We start from the raw sequence: 13,183 nt of genomic DNA on the forward strand, positions 1-13,183 counted from the left end.
TATTATGTGTGGGTAGCCTTAAATGTGATTTGTCTAATATCTTTTTTCCTCTTACTCATTACTGCCATCAGTTCCATAGCCAAGGTACCAAGCATTGACAAAGCTACTAGATCTCGCCTGTTGGACACATTGGCTTTGCTAGTGTTTTATTTTTTTATTTTTAAATGCTGTAGAGCATTACCAATGTAAAAGCTTATAAAGCAGCCTTGTCACTTTGTAGATGGTGGAAGTAACAATAGAGTGCAGGGCAGAAGTAACACATAGGGCTGGAGAAAACCTGGGGGAGAGCACATGAAGCACGCAGGTGAGAGAGCAATTTGGGAGCTTCGGTGGAAAAGAAGCACATGGATGAGGAAGCAACACAGGTGGCAGAGACAACCCGGGGCAAGTGAAACAAGTTGGGGGTTAGGAGAGAAGCGCACAGGCAAGAAAGATAGCAGCACAGAGGACAGCTTTGAGTACACTAGGGACATCTGGAAAACACATGCGGTTTTATGAAATGCATATCCAAAAAGGAAAAAAGTAATACCTGAAAGTTATGTGCAGGAAGGACATAAATAAGGTGGCCATGCTCCAGGGGAGGGACAAGGGCAAGAGGAGGAAGGCAAGCCACACAAGTTAACAAAAAAGAGGCAAACGAGTCCCATTAAAACCAATCGTTGGTAAGCGGTGGGAGGACTCTAAGGCCACTGCAAGCTGACATTGGGGCATTTCGTAAGCAAACAGCTAGCACTGTCTGGTAGGTGAGACCTAAAGCAGAGTGGAAATTATGGATATTACCGCCTCGTTCCTCTCTTCACTCCACAGGAATTGGAGATAACATAACTGCTTCACACCCTGGCTGTTGGCTCGTAGTACAGGATGTGCACCTATTCCCTGATTATTGACCCCCATATGCTATATTCTCCAAGACTGTAATCTGGTACCTCCAGCTAGGAGAGTCAAATGCTTTCTCGATGTCTGTGGCAGCTACAGCTGTCTTTGTGTTGTCTGTACAAGTTTATAAAGAACGTAAAACAAACTTTGTATGTTTAGGGATTTTTGCACAGCACACAATTGATCAGAATGTATTATGTCAGGCAAGAAGACATGGGTTATTCTGGTCACTAGTTCTTTGCATACTATAACACAGGTCTGTATTTTGTTCCTGCGTTGTCACTATTATCACTTGTTGGCAGTGGTGTGTATAGACCCCTTCTGCTTTGCTGCTGGGTACATATCTAGTAGGTGTGATGCAAACATATTCTGATATGTTGCATAAAATGTGGTTGGCAGGCCATCACAGCCTGGGGTTTTAATGTGTTGACTGGGAGTGTAGCTTGGGGACAATCACTGATGGGTAGAAGGATCTTCACTGCAGCAACTTTTTAGCTGACATCTGTTACATTTAAGGAGCAATTGACTTGTAGCGTAAGGGACTGCAGGCATTTTATTAGGATATTTGGAGGCTTATGGAAGCATTTAATGCTGAGAGGGTCTAAGGACATGGTTGGCTGATGCAGCAAAAGTTCAAATGTATTAGTTTGCTTTGGTGGTGGTTTAGCGACTGGCAGGCTGTCACCTGTGTTTGTGGTTGGTTGTAACTGCGACAATACTTCATCTTGATCAATGGTTTACAGCAGGCTTGTTTTCGTTCACAATCTGGAAATGTAGTAGGTAACGTGCTTGTAGCCTTCATTTTGCACTACTTGGAGGTTTGCTGTGACAAGAATTTGTTGGAAACAGCATTCACATGCTCTTTTGTGTCCTTAAACATGATTTTAAATCTTCCAGGATTTGATGTTGCAAAGACCGGAGATGCACGCATTGGATTTGTGGGTTTCCCATCTGTGGGGAAGTCCACACTTTTGAGTAACCTGGCTGGCGTGTACTCTGAAGTCGCAGCATATGAGTTCACCACCCTGACAACAGTGCCTGGTGTTGTGCGATATAAAGGAGCCAAAATACAGGTAAGAATGTTTACCAAACAGATATGGGGCAAAATCTGTTTGTTTGCTGTTGAGTACATGATCTCTGCTGTTAGTAGCTTGAAGGTACTTTGTGCTTCTTGCTGCCTAGAAGCAGCAGTTGTGCCAAAACAGTTTAAAATTGTAATTTTGAGTTGAGCTGCGATTGGAGAATTGATTTTGGTACGAAAATGAACTAAAGTCTAGGGTGTTCTTTTAGTTATGCTCCTCCTTACTCCCAGCTTGTACGAGAGACTAGCTAACGTTAGGTGAATGTGATGCTTTTGGTCAGAGTAGTCCTTGTTTAGTCAAGTTCTGAATGATTCTCACCAAACTAAGTCTGCTTTCCTATGTACAGAGATTTTTTTGGGGGCGGGGGGCAGGAGGTGTTGGATTGTGTAATTGCCCTCCACATAGCATTAGATGGGGCGGGTTTATGGAAAGATCAGAGAAGACACGACCAACCAGGCATTGGAAGTTACTTGTATGGCTCAGTATTAATCTGCAATTCATTACTGTGATTCTGAACCATAATGAACCAGGAATTCGTTGACTTGGCAGTTTGTGGCGAAGGCCATTAAAAATGCAAATTTACAAGAGATAAACCTGCATTTTGTTTGTTTAGACGTTGTGGGTTCATACTGAAGCTATTTGCGACAGTTGGCTGAACAATAATTGGGAATGTGTAACCAGCATGACATCCAGCGGGCTACCACATATTTGTATGACCCAGCATTAATCAAATGCCTGTTGTAAGAAAGGGCCTCTTTTGACATGGTAGCCCCCCACATTTTGCCTGGAAAATTATGTTGTTTCAAACTGTAAGTACCCTGGGCCCCTGCTAAAGAGGTTCCCAGGGCCAGATCTTTCCCCAAAATTGTACTTTGTATTGGCACTTCAGCTACCCTTGCAAGTACCTAGTAAATGGTACATACAGCTTGGGTACTGAACTCCTCCCCCCCCCCCCCCCCCCCCCCCCTTTCAGAACTGGAACATCTATTATGCTACTCTGAGAGGCTCCACACCAGCCTCTAGCAGACTGCCATTGCAGGTGCATGACAAAGTGTATTTAAAAGTTGCAAACTCGACATGGCACTCACTAAGGGTGCCCTGTCCACTAACACTGCATGCATTATAGGTAAGTCACTTCTCTGGCAGGCCTTACAACCCTAAGGCAGGGTGCACTATAATGCATGGGAGGGCATATGTTTGCGTGAGCAAATATGCCCCTACTGTGTCTTTATAAAACCATAAGACATAGTAAGTGTATAGGGAAGCCATAGCAGATACCTGTGCTGGACACTGGTAATTAAGAGTTCACCACCTACATGATGGCCTCTCTGAATACTGGTTTATTTGGTATCAAAGAACTCAGAATAATAAACCCACACTGATGCCAGTGGTGGATTTATTACACCATATACCCAGAGGGCACCTTAGAGATGCCCCTTGCAAAACCGAACATTCCTGGCATGGTTGCTGACTGGTTTTTACCAGCCTGCCACCACCATACAAAAGTCTGGACTACGGGGTGAGAACCTCTGTCCTCAGGAGCCAGAACACAAAGCCTTTCCTGGGTGGAGGTGTTGCACCTCCTCCCCCATGAAGGCACCCAGGCCCAGCAGTCCGCTTCAAAGGCTTTACCGCCTTTGAAATCTGACCTCTGACTCTGGTGCGAGCAGCACATGACCGCCCAACTGTTTTTCCCCCACTTTGAGCAGGGAAACCGCCAGGAACACTTTGCCAGAGTAGGAGTGGCCACACCCAACCTGCACCACCCCCAGGTTTGGTAGGCAAGGTAAACCCTCTATTTCATTTTCCTACCATCTTGGATACTGGCCCTCCAACGTCGAACACACAAACTCTCCTAGGCCCAGAAGCCAGCTCCAGTAAAAGGACTTCAGGACACCCAAGAACCACCCCCCAGAGTGGCCCTGCTGACCTGTAGTCCATCAAAATCGGAATTATTTTTGTAAATATGTCGAGTGTGTGTCCACATTTATTGATACTGTGAGTACAACAAAGGCTTGGCAAATCACCAAGATAAGCCTAACTGCTCGCCCACACTACCACAAAAACTGGGCATTAGGTGCTCTGCTTTTTACCTCTGAAATCCAAGATAGGATTGCTTGGATTCTCTTCACAGCGCACATTATTTTTGGACACTATATAGATAGACCGCCTCCTACACCTGTGTCCAATCATCTACTCTCTCATGTTGAACTCATGAATGGCATCCTGATGTGGAGGATGATTCCTCTGAGGATCAAGAAGAAATCTTCTGGATAATTGTTCATAGCTTGATGGAGGTGGAACCTATTTTGCACTTCAAGGATGTTTTGTGTGGTTTAGAAGAAGGCTGTTGCCACCACTGATGTAAGGTGACCCTGAACATTGGTACAGCGAAATTGAGTTTCTGTTCTAAAAATGTTTTTGAGAAAGTCTTGTTCTTATGAGACGATGATATCAATTGCCATGGACTTCCGAGGTATTTATCAACAGTGTGAAGGTTGCGTAGATCCAAGGAGTCAAGAGTTAGTGTCCGTTTCGTTTTATCATTTATTTTGTGTTTTTTTTGTCCAATAAATGAGAGAATAGTAGTTCTTAATGGTGTCACATCTGGAACAACTGTAATAGCCCAGGGCATCCTTTTAATATTGTTGTGAGTTTGGCACACCAGTCACTAGTAGAATCCTGATGGAGAACCACAAGAGGGATCATAAGGAGCATGTGGATATCTCTTATGTGAGTAAGGATCCAATAACAGCCCTGTCAAAGAGAACCTCAGAGGACAGTGGCCCACCCCTAGGTACTGAAGTGCAGTTAGTTGTGGTGCTAGTGACCCCCCGGCTCCCTCATCCCAAACAGTCAAGGTTCCACAATAATGGCTGAAGCAAATGCCATCCAGCCGCGAGAAGGGGGCATCTGAAGCTGCCCAAACAAGGGATTTTTCCCATTCCCATTTTCTGTCAACTTTGGGTTGGCAGGGAGTCCCAAAAAGTGGTTGGTCTATTGAGACTTGTGATGCTCAAGGTCTTTCATCATGTCCTTGTATTTTGTTTTAAGTTGCTTGAATTCCTCCAAAGCTTTGTCTTGCCATGTAATGGTTAGGGGCCGTAGCTGTCAAAAGAGCTTTCTTCTCAAATCATGCAGTGCTTTAATCAAGCTTACAACCCAAAACAGTCTGCCCCAATCCAGTCCCAGGCAGTCTGCCCCACTTCAATCCCAAACAATCTGCTCCCATCCAATATGCCAATCCCCAATCCCAAACAATCTGCCACACTCCAATCTAGAACAATCTGCTCCAATTCAAAAGTCTGCCCCACTCCAATCCAGAACAGTTTGCCCCACTCCAATTATAATCTGTCCCACTCTAATCTACCCCACTCCAGTCTGCCCAGTCTAACCCACTCCAGCCCAATCCACCCCATTCCAATCCTTCCCAGTTGAATCTACTGATTTCCTCCCCCCTCCCCCCCATATCTCCAGTCCATCCCACTCCAGTCTAAATCACCTTAATCCAATCCACCCCACTGCAGTCCAATCGGGTGTGGAATTCCTATAGCCCGACGCCCAGGACATATATTGTTTGGTGTCAAGGACAACAAGTTTTCATGGTTTTATAGTTAAGGACAAGTAGGCCCAATCCCCTGCAGCACAAAACCTTTGGCTTCCAGTTTATACGGAAGGGAAGTGTCTGAAGTTGAGGTAATTTTTCTGTTTATATGTTCATACTGTTACATGGTTTATTTATACAAAGCCTTTATTATAAAGGGTGAACACTGTAAATAAATGTTGTAAGCTCGAACTACACAAGACAGTGGTTCTTGTAAGTGAATGTGTCCACACACACGTTTGAAAAGTTTAACAAAATGAGGCTACGTATAATGCTCACAGAATGCTCTCTGATTAGATACAAATGTTTGCAGAAGCCTGTAAGCAAGACTGCTTTCAAAAGAAAAAAAAAATGCAACTAGGAAACAAAAAAGTTTTACTAAAGTACTGTGAAATTGTAGGTACCATTTCTTTAAATAATCAATAAGTGAAATGTGTTGATGCATGCTAGTATTCCCGAAACATATTCAGAATGGTAGATCAGTGTAACCAGTTTCAACAAGATTATGGGAAGTATGAAACTAAATCAATGGGAAAGCCAAACCCATCTGACATTGGTGGTCAGTCTTTTGGGTTTGTCAGTGCATAACTTGTTTTGAAATGGCTTTTGGAAAACAATATTGTTGTGGAAGCTGCCAGGCCCTCACAATTGTAACAAACATTGGCAAAATACAAAAATAATGTTGGGTCTCAAAAAGCACACACTGCCACAGTAGTTCCTGGCACTGAACAAAACTACTTTGTGTGCTAATATGCTCTTTGTGAAAGAGCAGATTGCTATCATTCACAGTAAAGCACGCTAATAGATGGATAAATAAAGAAGAATTTTAATAAAAATAAAACGCTAGGCCTAATTGGAGGCCCAGTTCTTGAAGAAAGTCACAAAAGTGAACCCATGGTATATGTCATTGCATTAGTGCAGAATGATGTAAATTCTTGTGATTTCACAAAAGCCATGAGTAGAGCAGGAAATTGTACTCCTAGAAAATATTTGTGAAATGTATTTTAGCATGAGCAAATATGCAAGAGTAGTTTTACTCATGCAGCGTTTACAAGTTCACATTCTCTCCAACCTCTTTTTCTCTGCTCTGGAACAACTACTTCTGTGCTTGTCAGAAGTAAATTTCCATTCTTTCTCAGTATGGGAAATTATTTGAGACAATCTGATGAAAATCCTTAAAACATGCAAGTTAGTAGGTTTGCACGGACTCAAAGGCATTCAAACCCTTTAAGTATTTCTTACTGCTTCCTCCAGCCGCAATATGTAGATCTGCACAAAGGTGACAAAATAAAGAAATTGCTAGTGTTCAAGCCCTACTATAGTAGTAGCCCTGGCATAATCACCAGAGCTCTTACATAATGAGATTGCTGACGTAATTAGTCGCCACTCTAAGTGGCACCAAAGGGACAAGTCGATTTATTTTTATAAGATAAGTAGGCTTATGAAGCAGCATGTCCCATGGACAAGTAGATATTTTATTAAATTCCACACCCCTGCCAGTCCAGTCCACCCACACTAATCCAGTCGACCTCCACTCTAGCCCAGTCCACCCCACTCCATTGAGTCCAGTCGACCGCACTACACTTCAGTGAGTCCAATCCACCCCACTCTAGTCCAGTCTAATACGTCCCACTCCAAAGTACCACATTCCAATCCACGTCACCTCACCCCAGTCCATTCCACTCTACCCCAATCCAATCTCCACCCCAATCCAGTCCTATCACTTCAATTCATTCCATGCAATCTAATCAACCTCACTCCAATCCACCTCAGTCCTGTCCACCTCACCCTATTTCAATCACCCCATCAGATCCACCCTCTCCAATCCACCCCACTCCACCTAGTCCTACCCTAATCCAATCCATCCCACTCTACTCCAGTCCACCAGACTACCTCAATCAAATACAACCCAATCCACCCTATTTCACCCTACTCCACGCTACAACACTACCTGCCACTGAACTCTGCTCCCCTTTACCATTCTGCCATGGAGTAGGGGTGAGCAATCTACTCCTACAAATCCACTTCACAACACTACTCCCCCACTCCAGTGTATGACCCTCCACACCACTAACTTTTAGACATACTGAACATCAGCCACAGGGGTACACAACATGGCAAAAACACATTGCCAAGCCAATAGCTCTTATGTAAGCAAGACCTACTGTCTTTTCTAATGCTTATTTTTGTTTATGGGGTCGTTGTCAATGATATGTATGGTAGCTGTCTCTGCAGTAGCATGATCTAAAGCAAGATTGGTAGTCATGGAGGAGATGGTTAGTGTTAATGTTATGTAGAATTTAGCATAGGCTGCTTTTTCAATCTTGCAGATGAAGGTTTGTGAGCGATGAGTGGAGTCATCAGGGTCTAGTGCAGGTTTCCTTTGGAGTGGAGGAGCAGGCCTGTAGTTACATCTTCTGGTAAGGAGCCTTGAGTGAGAAAGGCATGGACAATGGTGAGTAGGGGTGGGAGTGCTTCTGAGGGAAGAGCTTTAATGAAGTGTGATTTTGAGGCAACTTTTTCATAGGAGGTGGCGTTGAGGGTATCAAATATCTCAGAGCAATAAGATTTTGAAGGATGACAATTCCCACCATACTATGAGAAGGGATGCGTCCAAGAGGAGAAACAGACTTGGTGTTAATGTGTTGTCATCTCTGCTGTATTTTTTCACAGAAGTTGTTGTTGATGGAATATCACTTTTTTTGCGGAGTGTAGGATAGAAGTGTTGTCCAAGAGGTTGATGCAGTGCTTGATAGTCTTGATAATTTTGCTTTTGTTGGCAGCCTAATGAATGGTGTTATAGTGCTTTGCAAGGCATTGTCTGCGTGTTGTGCAGAGGGACTTTGAAGTGAGGACTTAGGGTTTCTGTTTTTCTTAGATTTTTGTTCCTCGCTCCATAAGGAACATTTGTTGCCGGCAGGGTCTTTGGAGTACATGTAAATGAGATTGCACATGGCAAACTGAGTTACAGAGTGGTAAGTGCTGTGTGAGTAGCTTGGAGGTTGTCTCTCGCTTGCCTGGTTAACGTGCTTGTGGGTGACAGTAAAGGCTTTTTACATTTGTGGGCCAGACGATGGGTGTTGTGCCCTTCAGGAGCAAGGATATCTAGGATGTGCCACCATTGGGGGGTGAACCAGTTGGCACAGGAATACTCTAGACTCAATAAATGGGCTGTGATACAGCCTCCACAGGTGATGGAAGTTAAAGAAACTGGAATCTGGCAGCCAGCAATCAATGATATGGCTTTTTGCCTTGCTTAGCTGTTTGAGATCTGGTCTTTTGTTGGTGCAAGCTTCTCAGAAGATGAGGTGGCATTCTGCTTAGTGCATGCTTCAGTAAGGTGACATTTGAGATTTGGCCCAAGATTATTTATTTTGAGATGTTTGCCATTATTTTGAGATTTTATTGCCCCCAACTGATTTTCACCAATTTTATTTCCAATGTATCCAGCTTCTCGATCTACCAGGTATCATTGAAGGTGCCAAAGATGGAAAGGGTAGAGGTCGACAAGTCATTGCAGGTGAGAAGTTTTTTTTTTTTCTTTCTAACCTTCAGTTTCACATTAGCATCCTCTCACTGCACATGGCTGTTTTTAATACCTATACTATCCCATAAATTGTCCATGCAATAATCGTGAGTGCAAGTCTCTTTCTAGTCTTGAGGTTTTAGGCATGTTTAGAGTGCCATGTGGATATGTCAGTTATGCAGAGAACTTGACAGACAGTTAAGCTGTCAGTGTATCAACTTTATCAGGGGCCCCTCGAGAAACTGAATTATCGTCATGTTGGCTAATAAAAAGAATATACAACGTTCAGAGAGGCTTCCGCAAACTCAAGTATTTAGGGGTCAAATGATGAGTCTAGACCAGGCCTTGCCCAGGAGGAATTCACTGTCTAGCTCTGAACTAAGTCTCAATTTAGAATAATTTGGGGGCACTCTGAGCCCCTCTGCTGCTTATCACATAGGAAAACTTGTTATTTTAAGAGGCAGGCTGTTCTTGAAGACAATCAGTTTCAGCTATCCAAAGAACTCAGATCAAGTAAGAACGTAAGTTTGATAGTCAGAAATTTAATGTGAGATCATGTTTATCATGTTTATCATGGAGAAAATGCCATTGCTGTACATTAAAAGGATATTGTAAGTTCCTGCCGCATTTTCTTTTTGATTATCTAAAGGATTGAATTCTTGTGCATCTAGGACTCTGGCTTAATCAATGCTTATAGTATGTGATAGGGTGCACTTTATTACATACATAATTTTAGTTTCTAGAGCAGGTATCCAGGTTCAATTTAGGCCCCAAGCCCATTCCACTTGGTCATTCTTATGAGAGACTGACATGTAGGTAGATATACTAGATGTGAAATTCACAGTTGGCTTCAAGCAGCCAGTCAGTGACCCCAATGCAGGGCATGACGTGGTCCTGATCTCTTCTGAAAATGGGCCAACCTTTGTGGCTGCTCTCTAACCATGAATTTAGTTGGGCTGCTCCCTCTTAGCTATAATAGCTGTTCAAATGTCAGGGAAGCATTTCCCTGTCTCGGTTCTAGACGGACTCAAAGGGCCATACCTGAGATTCCAAATTATAAAACTTTAAGTACCCCACCACCAAAGGATGCCAATGTTGACTTTCTGTTTTCTAGCCTGCACACTAGCATCACCAGTATGCTTAATGCGGTGACCTCTCTCCATGAAAGTCAACTAAAGCCAGCCTTACGGCATTGATACCCAGTTCAACCTAGATCTTTCCGATATGGAGAGGTCCAGTCGAAACTCTGTACTGTGCTGGATTAAGTTTAGGCTGAAAGCAAATGCTATCCAGTGCAAAGTAACCACACAAGGCTATTTCAGAAAGGTACACAGAATAACATGTGTATGGCAGATTGGCAAGTTACCAAATCAGATGAGGAACTCCTCAAGATTTGTCAGTGTAAAAGCCCTTATCTCAACAGTAGTTGCCAAGGCTAATTTTTAGAAAAACAAAAATATTGACATTTGAGAAGTCGTCTGGGTGGGTGCAGAGCAATGTCCAGTCTGGGCTTCATAGCCAGCGTTAGTTTATGATCACCTCTTAGGTTATTTACGGCATAGGAAGAACAAAATCTCCAATGCTGCTGAAGCACATGGTTGTAAAGGTCTCCCCTTCAGGCACTAAGGCATGCCATAGTTACTGCTATTCTAAAGAAATCTCCAGAAAGTCCAAAACCCCTCATCCAAATGTTGCCCAGTCACAAACCTTCCTTTGCCAACAAAATCACCCAGTGAACCCTTTAAGGATTTGAGGCATACCAACTACTTCATAACTGCCAATAAAAGGTGCAGGCCAGCTAAAATCACTTGGGCTGTTAGGGATGTGGGGCAAGGTAGGAGAAAGACGGGCTGCCATATCTCAAGGATTAGATACGACAGGGACACAGCAAAACTTTGTCCATAGATTTGAGATTTCTGCAGGGGTGTTATAGAATGAGCTTCCTTCGCATATAAACCTGGATCTTGCATGCCAGAGATTGATTAATAAGACCAGGAAGCTTAAACGGGGACTGCTTTCGGACTGGTAGCCAGTGGAGAGCTTTTAGAATGCGTAGCAGGAGGAAGATTACAGATCAAACACGCTGCCATCTTTTTTACAACTTGCAGTTTGGAAAGAAGAGCTTAATTGGCTGCTACCAACAGGGCATTCCCATAGTCAAGATGACTCACGATCAGGGCTTGAATTAGTATTTTCCTGGAACTCGATGAAAGCCACAGGAGCACTTTCTGAAGCAAACAAACTGTAGTAAAACCGGTGCCACAAACGAACAGAACATGTTAGAGAGGTTCTCGTTGACCATAAAACAGAGAGTTTTAAATTACCCCCTGGGACATGGAGCAGGGCCGAACTCGGATGGCCACCAATCTACTGAACAGAGAGGGCCTGTGCCTTCCTAAACAGCAGAATTTCTGTCTTGTCTCCATTGAGCTGAAGACGGCAGAGCGTCGTCCAAGCTACTGTCTTCCTCACAGTCAGTAAATCTAATCTTAACATTATCCAGATCTGCCCCAAATGAGATGATTAAATGGTTATCATCTGCACAAGATAATGTAGGAGACTGGCTCAGTTTATGGTGTACTTCTATGGTGTGGCACCCTACAATGAGTCCAGGTAACCCTTAGTGATTGTGAATAGGTGATCAGATAGCAGAAGCTCTCTTGGAGCCTGAGGATCTCCCGGAGGAAGAGCCAACAAGTCTTGGCAAGTGCAACAGTCCAGAGCACAGGGGTGCCAGTCTAGTGGGAGGAGCAAGGGCCTGCAGTCTCCCAACTTTGATAGAAGACAAGCAGGATCCAGAGGAGGCCACAGACTTGCCACTTGTGAAGCAGGATCTTCGGATGTCCAGGGACAGCAGACTAGGGGTGTGGCTCCTTCACTCGAGGGGTGATTCTTTTGTGATTCCTCAGGGCTAAAAAAATGTACTCGACCACTTGCTATGGCAAGTCATATTTGAGCAGGTCAAGCTATTTCTAGGACTTACTTGTCCCCTCTGGCAAGTTGACAAAGAACAGGCGTTCAGTCAGAAATTAGAGGGGCAATAAAAGATGCCTTTACAACTTGTTATTGTATGTCACATTTGCTCTGTGTTCACACAGTGGTCAAAAGTCAGTTTGTCTTACAATTAACTTTCCTTCTGACTGCAGAGTTCCAGTATTTTGTAAGGTGAACTGTCTGGCCTGCTGTTTAGTGTGTGAAATAAAAGGCTATAGGGTGTCAGGTTTTTCCTAACACGCTACATTTAAATGACTAAGTCAACTGTACAAACATTTCAAAATATCTCAGTAGCTGGGAAAGGACATTTTTTTTTATTTTTATTTTATTTTAATAGGATGAGAACAAATCAGAATACGTGTTGATGTGTAAAGGATATTATTTCTGAAACCCAATTTTCACAGATTAATACACTATATAGTTTTATCAGTAAAGCTGCAGGTTAGTGGAAAGGTTTTTGCACATTTCTCGGAAACTTACTGTCTGTAGATGAGTGTATGCTAGCACGTCATGGTTTAGTAATCTATTTTTTAAAAGTGAGTGTTAAACTGAGAAACACTCCTACCCTGATGGCAATGCTACTAGTAAACAAAAAGCAAGTCATGTATCCCCTATATCTGGGCTAGATTCTAGTGATAAATGCAGAAAACCTTAGTTTACTCATTCAAACAAGTTTTTTTTTTTGTACTGCAGAAATGCTGAGCTCACATATTTGAAGGTGCAATCATATGTGAGACTGAAGAAAAAGGCAACTGTAAACTATTTGCTTAGGATCACATAATTTGAGACCTGTTTACAGGTCAAGTACATTACTGTTAGGTCGAGTAGATTATTCAAGTTACTGAACCTGCAGGTCTGGTAACATTTTCATGATTTTTCAAGGCCTGTTCCTGGTTCATACAGAGTTCTTGTGATCCTGGAGGATGGGAATTCTTGCAAGATCCAGAGAAACAATGTTGCAGTGGGAACCTTCCACTCCAGAGCCAGAGAGTCTTGCTTGACAGATGTGAGGACCCAACCGTGAGGAGACCTTAACTCCAAAAGGGGGTTGGTCACTCTGCAGTGACCCACTTATCAGAAGGGGGTCAGGAAAGTCTCCTA

General features: G+C 43.2%; 1 protein-coding gene across 1 annotated transcript in view; it reads left to right on the forward strand.

The window, feature by feature from the left end:
* The window catches only part of DRG1 (developmentally regulated GTP binding protein 1), an 89,463-nt gene that overhangs the window by 13,064 nt on the left and 63,216 nt on the right, over positions 1-13,183 (forward strand). Inside the window, exons 3-4 of the mRNA XM_069215073.1 lie at positions 1,774-1,949; positions 9,013-9,082. Coding sequence (XP_069071174.1) covers positions 1,774-1,949; positions 9,013-9,082 — 246 coding nt within the window. The remainder of the gene's footprint in view (positions 1-1,773; positions 1,950-9,012; positions 9,083-13,183) is intronic.

This window comes from Pleurodeles waltl, chromosome 11, assembly GCF_031143425.1.
Source record: "Pleurodeles waltl isolate 20211129_DDA chromosome 11, aPleWal1.hap1.20221129, whole genome shotgun sequence".
Taxonomy (NCBI): domain Eukaryota; kingdom Metazoa; phylum Chordata; class Amphibia; order Caudata; family Salamandridae; genus Pleurodeles; species Pleurodeles waltl.